General features: G+C 45.2%; 1 protein-coding gene across 1 annotated transcript in view; it reads right to left on the bottom strand.

The window, feature by feature from the left end:
• Window positions 1-372: 372 nt before the first annotated feature.
• The window catches only part of commd1 (copper metabolism (Murr1) domain containing 1), a gene marked incomplete at its 5' end in the record, with an annotated part of 48,941 nt that continues 37,901 nt past the window's right edge, over window positions 373-11,412 (bottom strand). The window contains one exon of the mRNA XM_083635202.1: window positions 373-1,273. Coding sequence (XP_083491328.1) covers window positions 1,166-1,273 — 108 coding nt within the window. The 3' untranslated portion in view covers window positions 373-1,165. The remainder of the gene's footprint in view (window positions 1,274-11,412) is intronic.

The following is an 11,412-nucleotide window of genomic DNA, read 5'->3' as shown; positions in this document are numbered from 1 at the left end:
AAGTCAAACAGTCCTGCACCTTCACTTCTGATGCAGACAGCAGATGTTGTTGCATCTTAAAGTCAGACTCTTTCTGTGAACACATCCAAATGTCCAATAACCTCCGGACGGTCTCTTCGATGCATCACAGGGAACCTCTTCATTATGGCCTCTCTGAGTCTATGGGAAGGTCCGGTGGAGCTCACAGTCTTTTAAAGGGACAGTTCACCCCAAAAACAAAAGTAAATATTTTTACCTCTTACCTGTGGTGCTATTTAGCCATCCCGTTTTGGTATGAGTTGCCCAGTTTGGGAAAAACTCAACAGCAATGTCTCTTTCCAGAAATCATGACCCACTTAGTCAAGATAATACAGAGACCTTATTGTGAGCAATTTCATGTAGGAGCTATTTTCTTTCAACCACACTATAGCTAGCTGCTGCTAGCTATATAGCTGCTGCTAGCTATATAGCTGCTGCTAGCTATATAGCTGCTGCTAGCTATAATGAAAGAAAACAGTTCCTCCATGAAACTGCTCACAAAAAGGTCAGTGGATTATCTTGACTAAGTGGGTCATGATTTCTGGAAAGACACATTGCTGTTGTTGAGTTTTAAACAACAACAACAACAACAACAACAACATTTTGATCACCACAAGCCGAGTGTCATCCAGTTTCATTGTGTTGGAGAGAAGGTAGATCTCTCTATGGCCAAAATTCAGCAACTCACACCAAAACGATCGATAAATAGCACTACAGGCAAGAGGAAAAATTCGCTTTCTGAGCGGTTCTCGTTCCTGTCCGACGCTGTGGACTAAGCGCTCGTTCACACCATACGGCAAAGCCACGCTGAAGCTACGCTGAAGCCACGCTGAAGCCACGCTGAAGCGATCGTTCAGGATTCTGTTCTATTTTCCAAGCGTGAAGCTGCCAGGCATGGAGTCAATGCAAGTTGTTGGCGGGGGCAAGGCGCGCCGAGCGAGGCCCTGAGGAAAAGAGAGTGCGTCTTGTGACCCGCTGCTTTGGCGTGGCTTTGGCGTATGGTGTGAACAAAGGCTAAGGGGAAGTGGTCCAGACGGGGCAGACAGCAGCAGGCATGGAAAATGTCCCGGCGGCAAGGAAGAGACACGGGGTCAGCCAGAGGTCAGAGCCTCTCTGTCAAGAGTCACACCGCAGGTTCCTCACGCTCTCAGGTGCGCTGGGCGACGCGGTCGATGCTCTCCTGGATGTCGGCCATCTTCTTCAGCACCTGGTTAACCTTGGTTTCGTCAAACTCCAGACACACAAACTCCGAGTCCTGGAGGAGGAGAGAGGACGAGGAGCGGACCGTTACGTCACATTAGACACATTCACTTATCCACCTTATTTTTGAATGCCCCACTGTAAAAAAGAATCGTGGGTACAAGGTCCGGTTTAACGTGACTCATTGTGGCAGCTTGCCATTTCCTTTGTTATACTCTGGCTGCAGACCCGAATTATAAACCGGAAGCTGGAGTCCGTTATAAAAGTTATAAATATAGTCACGTTATAAACAACTAACCAACGCTGGAGGTCCGTATGGAAACTCGAAATGTGTGTTACTCGAAATGGTTAAAAGTTAAATCAATTTGGTGGCGTTTTACTGCCATGTAACATAGCTAGCTAGCCGCTAACATTAGCCACAGTTAGTAGCCGACTACCCACAATGCATTACGTTATCCCAGCACCCAAACGACACGGCTGTAGAGCAGAATGGCTCTGCTGTAAAAGGGTAAAATCCTCATAGACGTTTTTTTTGTCGGGGGCTGGGGGGTTATCTAAATTGGTTACACCGGAAATAGAACCCATAGTTAAGGCAAAATGGCCGTCAAAAATAAGGTGGATACTCGTATTTTTAGTGATGGGACGATAGAACACAATTCAATATATCGCGATACAAAAATGTGACAATCCGTATGGTGTGTCAGGAACATGAATATTAGTGATATCAGCTCCATGTTATTCTGCTGTAGTAATCGCTAATGAGACTCTTGACCGTCGCAGTTTCACAAGCTCTGATCCAAACTATATTACCGTACTGTTACTTTGTAATGGCATTTTTAGCAGCCAATGGCATCGCGGGAAAGATTTGTGTCTCAGAAATAAAGATAATTCTGCACAGTCAGCAGCCTTGGCTTCTTAGGGGTTTTATTAAATAAATAAATAAATACATACATACATACTAGGGATGCACCGATATGAAAATTTTGGCCGATGCCGATAACCGATATTAACATTGCTGTTATGGCCGATAACCGATATTTACCGATGTCGATATGATCTGTATAAAACCACATTTTTATGATCATCACATTTTGTACATACTGAAAAACACATGTTAACACTGAATTTGAAAAAGTTATGCATTTCTTTATTTGCAAAGCCTTTGGAAAAGCCCATAAATCATAGATTTACTGCATTATTTCATCATATCAATGTGAAGAATTTTGCTGATAATGATAACCGATATTAACATTGCAACATCTGACCGATACCGATATGACCGATATGTTAAAAAATGACTAACATTGGCCGATACCGATATGATTGCCGATATATCGTGCATCCCTAATACATACATACATACATACATACATACATACATAAAAAAAAATATATATATATATATATATATAAATAAATATATATATATAAATAAATAAATACATACATACATACATACATACATACATACATACATACATACTATGTGGGACTCGAGAGTGTTTTGAATGAGCAAATCCACTGCTTGACTGAGAATGGATCTCTGGGAAATGCAGTGCAAAAACAGCACAGGAGTGCTACAGCGCTTAGCAGCAGAGATGCAGACAAAACCAAGAAACAAAAAGAGACAGGCACTGACAGATGAGCACAAAGGAAACCAGGCACGACCGGTCAACAGCATGTGGCTGGCAGGGGAGGGGGCGGGGTCAGGTGACTGAGGAATACAAAGAACGTTAATTATTTCACTTAACATCAGAAGTGACAAGACCTCAGAGCCAAACACATGTTGTGCTCCAGACAGGTGGGTGTCACTGTGCTTCCAGTCTGCCTGCCGTGCAGCGTCAAGCCAGCCAAGTTTGACATTTTCAAAGAAAAGGTTGCCTTTTGCGTTTTTGTTTCTACTCCCTCTGGGACCTTTAGAAAGGCAGACTCCCACATCATCACCAGACTGAAGGAGACCTTTCTGACCGGAGACTAGGGGGGAGAGAGAGGATTCTGCCAGATGGACGGATCGCCCGCCAATCGGGGAAATGATTGGATGAACCAGCTATCTATCACACACCTGTCACACCTAAAGCCCACCTGTATCTATCACACACCTGTCACACCTAAAGCCCACCTGTATCTATCACACACTAGAGCTGCAACTATCGATTCTTTTAGTAATCGAGTATTCTACCGAATAATCCATCGATTAATCGAGTAATCGGATAAGAACCCTTTTTTGTGTTTTCAAAGGCTTATCGTAACTATACACCAAAAAATAAGATAAATCTCTTCAAATAAACAACTACATTAGTTTCTTTCTTAGAAAAAACAACATTTTTATTTTTAAATTGCATAGAACTGGCAGTGTCATCTTTTCAACCTGACGTTTGAGTTCTTCCAGTGTACAGCAACCGTTAAATAATATGAATGAATGGCTTACTAGCTAGTTTACATCGTTCATTTACCTTACAGCTGCATGAGGCAACTTCACACATTGCTGCTTCCAAATGGCAGCGGGAGATAACTGAAACATTTGAACTTTAAGACCCAGAAATCCTGTAATGTGATGTCAGTAAACTGTGCACAAGCACGCTGGTCGCTGTATGATAGCTTCACAACAAAGGAAAATGGAAGAGTACACACATTAGTGGTTTATATTGGAACACTTTCAAACTTGCATGCAAAAAGGGGGAACCACAACCAAGTTAAATTGTAGAAAACTGTATTTATTAACTCAAGGTAATTGCACATATTTACTGCTTTAGTTTTAACATGAACCCAACCAGTGCTTTTTTTTCTTTTTTCTGTCATTATTGAGCGAGGTGACGTAATCTGGGCCTTGCCTTGCTAAGCAGTGCCTAAAAAATAAAATAAATATAAATAAATGTCTCTACACATACTGGTGTGTATTAAACTAGTGTCTTCTTCAGCTCAAGTCCAAGTCAAGTCCCAAGACTTTGAGGGCTGATTTTTTTATATATAAAATATTGAAAAAAAAAAAAATCCAAGTCCCTCACAACACTCTCTCTCCTTCACTGCCAACTTCCTTTAGCCCTTCACCACTTCACTTCCTCTCTCCTTCACTGCCTACTTCCTTTAACCCTTCACCACTTCACTTCCTCTCTCCTTCACTGCCTACTTCCTTTAGCCCTTCACCACTTCACTTCCTCTCTCCTTCACTGCCTACTTCCTTTAACCCTTCACCACTTCACTTCCTCTCTCCTTCACTGCCTACTTCCTTTAACCCTTCACCACTTCACTTCCTCTCTCCTTCACTGCCTACTTCCTTTAACCCTTCACCACTTCACTTCCTCTCTCCTTCACTGCCTACTTCCTTTAACCCTTCACCACTTCACTTCCTCTCTCCTTCACTGCCTACTTCCTTTAACCCTTCACCACTTCACTTCCTCTCTCCTTCACTGCCTACATAACCTCTTCAATCCACTCTGCAATATGTGCACCCGTGTGTCTCTCTTCAAGGGGCATGGTTGTAAGGCAGTGGGACTCCATTTCCCAATCCTCTCTCAGAAAGTGACACGTCACCCCCATATAGGCCTCTGTCGCTACACTTGTCCAAATGTCAGTAGTGAGTGCCATCATGTTTGGCGTCTTAAGCCTCTCGATCAACTTGCCTTTGACCTCCTCATACTTTTTCTCCATCTTATTCGTGAAGAAGGTCCTTGAGGGAAGTGTGTAGTTCGGGTTGAAACTCGAAATCATCTTTCGGAATCCTTTATCTTCCACCATGGACAGAGGGCGCATGTCTGTCACAATCATATTCAAAATGCTATTGCTGAACTCAGCTGCTTGTTCACTTGAACATGATGGACCCGTCCTTATAAAGCTGTCCATTGTACGCTGTGATCCGCTGAAAAAGAGGTGAAATAATAATTAATATTGATATTTATTAGGTAAGTTCATAACAAAACTGGAGAATGCGCATTTACACACCCTAGACCTGTTGCCTATTATTGACACAAATATCAGAATAGCAAGATAACAGGTCAGGTGGTGTAATAATTGGAGCCTAAAATGCACCAATTAAATAGTTGTTTGCAATCATCATGAGAAGAGTCGACCGGTCTAGGGTGTGTAAATGTACATTCTCCACATACACACTCTTTCTCTCTCACACACACACACACTCACTCTCTCTCTCTCACACACCAACAGGCTAGTGTGATCACACACACACACACACACACACACACACACAACGCTGTTAAATTAGCCGTTAACGTTAGATTGAGCTTTGTATTTCTCACAGAAAACGGCAAGCCACATCAAAAAAATGCAGCGTGAATGCAGTTACTAATAGTCATATTGGCAACGTGGCAAGCCAGCAGCACAACTACTACTAGTCTTAATATCAAGTAGCAATCATTAGCATACATTTACATTAGCGTTGTGTATAGTTAACGTTATGTTACCTTGCTCCGCTCGACGTAGATGCGCTGGTGGATGCGTAGACTGGATGTTTACGGTTCAGGTGCTGAAGCATTGACGAGGTACTGTTGTGATATGCAAGGATCGTCTTACAGTACTTGCACACCACTGAGTTCGTGTCCTTTTTCAGCGTGAAATGATCCCACACTTTAGACAGTTTCGGTCGCTTTTTCGGCCCTGGTTCTTCCCTTCCTCCTGTCTGCTTTCTCCGTCGCCTCGTTCCATTTTGCGGGGTCCGCTCGCTAGTCGCTATAGCTGCTCTCTGGTCTGTCTGTGTCCTCACGTGTTTACACAGGAAGAGCGCTGTGCCACACCAGTAAGCGTCCGTGAGAAACAGTCTCTCTAAATGCCGTGTCGAGGCGAATCATTTTGGCCTCGATCAATTTAATTATTCGAGTTATTCGAGGTACTCGAGGAATCGCGACAGCTCTATCACACACCTGTCACACTTAAAGCCCACCTGTATCTATCACACACCTGTCACACCTAAAGCCCACCTGTATCTATCACACACCTGTCACACCTAAAGCCCACCTGTATCTATCACACACCTGTCACACCTAAAGCCCACCTGTATCTATCACACACCTGTCACACCTAAAGCCCACCCGTATCTATCACACACCTGTCACACCTAAAGCCCACCCGTATCTATCACACACCTGCCACACCTAAAGCCCACCTGTATCTATCACACACCTGCCACACCTAAAGCCCACCTGTATCTATCACACACCTGTCACACCTAAAGCCCACCCGTATCTATCACACACCTGCCACACCTAAAGCCCACCTGTATCTATCACACACCTGTCACACCTAAAGCCCACCCGTATCTATCACACACCTGTCACACCTAAAGCCCACCTGTATCTATCACACACCTGTCACACCTAAAGCCCACCCGTATCTATCACACACCTGCCACACCTAAAGCCCACCTGTATCTATCACACACCTGCCACACCTAAAGCCCACCTGTATCTATCACACACCTGTCACACCTAAAGCCCACCCGTATCTATCACACACCTGTCACACCTAAAGCCCACCTGTATCTATCACACACCTGTGACACCTAAAGCCCACCCGTATCTATCACACACCTGCCACACCTAAAGCCCACCCGTATCTATCACACACCTGCCACACCTAAAGCCCACCCGTATCTATCACACACCTGTCACACCTAAAGCCCACCTGTATCTATCACACACCTGTCACACCTAAAGCCCACCTGTATCTATCACACACCTGTCACACCTAAAGCCCACCCGTATCTATCACACACCTGTCACACCTAAAGCCCACCCGTATCTATCACACACCTGTCACACCTAAAGCCCACCTGTATCTATCACACACCTGTCACACCTAAAGCCCACCTGTATCTATCACACACCTGTCACACCTAAAGCCCACCTGTATCTATCACACACCTGTCACACCTAAAGCCCACCTGTATCTATCACACACCTGTCACACCTAAAGCCCACCTGTATCTATCACACACCTGTCACACCTAAAGCCCACCTGTATCTATCACACACCTGTCACACCTAAAGCCCACCTGTATCTATCACACACCTGTCACACCTAAAGCCCACCTGTATCTATCACACACCTGTCACACCTAAAGCCCACCTGTATCTATCACACACCTGTCACACCTAAAGCCCACCTGTATCTATCACACACCTGTCACACCTAAAGCCCACCTGTATCTATCACACACCTGTCACACCTAAAGCCCACCTGTATCTATCACACACCTGTCACACCTAAAGCCCACCTGTATCTATCACACACCTGTCACACCCATAACTGTGGACGCTGATGTGATCCACTGGTGGTTTGGAGGTTCAAAGGGGGACTTCGGCTACCAGGCATTCATTGTGTGTGTGTGTGTGTGTGTGTGTGTGTGTGTGTGGTATTTTCTACTTCTTCATATATATATATATACATATTGACATATAGACAGTGCAATTAAATTCCTACAGTGTACATATACATCAAGCGTACCCAGTGGTAAAGTATTGCACCAGCCCTCCACAAAGAAAGAGAAAAATGTTGAAATGAAAGATTATTAAATATTGCACCGCTTCCCTAAAAATAGAACATGATGAGCTGTACTAAGTTGGTCTGCGTTATCTCTTACTATTGAGTGCTTTAATGGACAGTGGGACAAAGGAAAATGTATACCTGTTCAATTTTCAGGGTGAGTGAGAAGACCCTTTCGTCATTAGGGCCAGGCACATGGAACCTGATCTTCTCAGCCATCTAGATGTTCAGACTCCTTTTAAGTGGCAGATAAACACCACGACCACAGCAGACATTTAGCTAATGACTGGAGTCATTTCCAGCCTCGTCAATCCCTCTCACAGGGTTAAGTCTTTGTTTTGGAGGCTGCCTGTGTGCCTGACAGGCACTGTGTTCATGACACGCTACTTCAAAATGTATGAAGTCTAATTCAGACATGACATGAGACTGTCCCCCGTCTGTCCCCGGCTTTGTTTCCTCCCATTGTTCCCAAGAATGGACGTCTCTCTGCGATGATGATCGCTCTCCTGGTTACCATGGATACAGCAATCATCTCTTTCCACTGTCTATTGTTTGCTTGGAGGAGGATCTCTCGGCACAGAGAGGGGGGGGGGGGGCACATCTCATTTTGGACATTTCACATCTGTCATTTAGCCGGCGCTCTTGTCTGGGCTGACTCACAATAAAGCCGTTTTCCCACATGCGTACCGGAAAATTACCTGTAAGTCAATATCGGACATTTCCCTTCACACCTACTGTAGGCGCTCGCATGTGGGAATATAGCAGCGAAATTGCCTGTATGTTGGGGGGCGGGGCGGCACTGCAGAGCGGTTGTGGGGAGTGACGTGTCGGCAAAACTCCGATGGTGAAATAAGTTTGCTCGTCACACGATAAATCACACTCGTTTGACTTAAGAGGGCATGTATGTTGTATCATTCACATTCGCTAACCAGTCTTTGAACGGAAATATTTGAAGAAGTTGGGATCCGTGTCTGAGAGAAATAGCCTGGCTGGTTCGATGTTTATCCGTTCACCTGCGTCGCGTTGAAGCACTTTTTACAGACTGGCTTCGTTTGATGTGTCCGGGGGGCTTGCCTTCGCTGTCGGCAACGTAAGCAAAATACTTCCACATTTCGCTTCGTGCATTTGCTTTCTCAACAAGCGCGCGGCTTGCAAGACTCTCAGAGCTGTCTGTGTCCCTTCTCGGGCTGCTGATTGAAGGACTGGCCAGAGAGCGAGCAGGCAGCAGAGAGGGGAGAGGGGGAAATCAGCACGCCCACACATGAAGCTGACATACCGCTCTTATTATCACAAGATCATTTCACCAGTTTGCTTTAATGTGCGCGAATGATTAGATTATGCCCGCTGGAACATTAAGCAGCGTGTGTACACCTCGCCCATGAGAGAAGGACCGGCAAATGACTACTTGTGTCCCTGATCGCGGCATACCGCTCTTCTGACTGGCTCGAAACTGGTGAGATGTCCGCGATGACGGGGTCGCGCTTATACCGGAAAACAACTTTCACACATGAAGGCATTAGGACCACGTTCCGGTCATTTGGCGGTAAAAAGCGCATGTGGGAAAACGGCTACAGTGCAGCAGTAATACGCTCCAGTTCCCTGGTCACAAACTGTGAGTGCGAGGGTCCTTGACGACATAAACGTTCTAAATTGCCCCTAGCTAACTTCCTGTTGCCGTGTGTGTATACGTCTATGATGCCAATACAATAGCTGACAGGAAATGAGCTAGGTGTCAAACGGTTTCCTCGGTGAAAAGCGTCGACCCTGCTCACGTATGATAGAGAAGTTCTTCCAGCTTGAGTTGCAGCCTAATCTAATTGGAACAAGAGGCAGCGAAACAGTTGTGAATGATCCAGAATGAAATGATCTAGTCTCTGCAGAGACTAGAACAATATTTTTGACAATCTACTTTGTACTGGTGGTAACCCATCAGATATAACTTGGAGGCAGGGCCCGAAATTTAACTTTTGGACTCACCGGCCAAGGTGGCGGGTAGATGGAAAAAATCCACCCGCCAGGTATATTTTCTACCGGCCAAAATGATGCATCGCATTTCTGTCACATATACGTCAGGGATTCCGCTAGCCATTTTTTCAGACGGCCAATGCAGCCGACCGGCCACTATTAAACAAAGGACGTTATACAATAATTGTTTAAAGAATCCATTTATTTCTCTATAGTCTATTCTTTATAGCCTATATAGTCGAGCTTTATTCCAGTGTTGTTAACTCATTCACCGCCAAAGACGTCTTTGACGTGTTATCAGAAATAGCCCTCCCCGCCAATGACGTGTTTGACGTGTTTTTGTTTTTATTAGTGCAGCGCGTAGTTCAAACACTTCCCCAGCCTGTGACATGTTATCAGGTCCCTAGCCTCAAAGGCAAGCCGACAACACGTTATCAAACACATACCGCAGCTGTTGTTTTGAAATGAGCAGGAGCAAAAACAGAAAACAGAGAAACGCGCTTCCTTGTGCACAGAGGAGAAACGCCATTGAAACACCCCTCGGCGCGCTGCACGAGCTGATCGGCTTGCTGCAGGGCAGCGGACATCGATCGTTCGCGGTAGTCAAACCCGTGACCAACATGATCGATCCTGGTCCCTGGACCCCGTTCCTGTGTCCCAGCCCGAAAGAGACGAGACGGAGTCACAACTGTGTGAGGAGGAGGAGAACAGCAGCCTCGCCACAGAAATGGCTTTCACACAGAGCAAAGCAGCACGGCCACTTTCCTGTCGAGGGCGAGGAAGACTGGATTCCAATGCGACAGGACCCGGATGATCTCGCGGTAAGGAGTGTGTGTGTGTGTGTGTGTGTGTGTGTGTGTGTGTGTGTGTGAGAGAGACTACACTGATCTCTGCATTCTATTCTTTTTTTTTTTTTTTTTTTTTCCCCCCCGATTTTTTATCCCATTTTATCCCCCCATTAGTGCTCATTTGATTTCTCAATCCTGGTTGCTACTCCATCCTCTGCCGATCTGGGGAGAGCCGAGACTGGCTCCATGCTTCCTCCGAGACATGGGCAGTCAGCCAGCCGCTTCTTTTCACCTGACAGAGGAAGCTTCACCGGTAGGACATAGCACGTGGGAGGTTCACGCTATTCCAACCAGTTCCCCTCCCTCTGAACAGGCGCCCTTAACGATCAGAGGAGGAACCACATTAGCAACCAGGATATTGCATGTTTTTGTGAAGGGGGTTCCTATATGAAGGAAACCCCCGGGAGGCACGGGGAGAACATGCAAACTCCACACAGAAAGGCCATTTTGCCGACCCCACCCGGGCGGTGGGCACTCGAGGACATGCGGACGGGCACGCATTCCTTCAGCGTTCACCTCGTCCCCAGGTGGGAATCGAACCCACGACCTTCGAGCTGTGAGGCGATAGTGCTTACCACTGCACCACCGTACCTCCTTCTGCATTCTATTCTATGATCACACTCACTCACACTGAGTAAACTGTATTGTTGAATGTAAAAAAAGCACTTCATGTATATATATATATATATATATATATATATATATATATATATATATATATATATATTATTATTTTTTTGTCATTTGTGTCATAACGAATAATATTTACATGTCTGATGTCAATACAGTTCAAAATAAAAGAATTGAGAGCGAGTTCTGCCTGAGATTGTGTGATTTACAAAAATGCCATTTTCTGCAATTTCTTTCTCAGAGAGACCTTTTTGGT

Source organism: Poromitra crassiceps (genome assembly GCF_964638095.1).
Source record: "Poromitra crassiceps genome assembly, chromosome: 4".
Taxonomy (NCBI): Eukaryota; Metazoa; Chordata; class Actinopteri; order Beryciformes; family Melamphaidae; genus Poromitra; species Poromitra crassiceps.
Note: the sequence above shows the minus strand (reverse complement) of the source record. Positions and strands in the feature narration are given on the sequence as shown.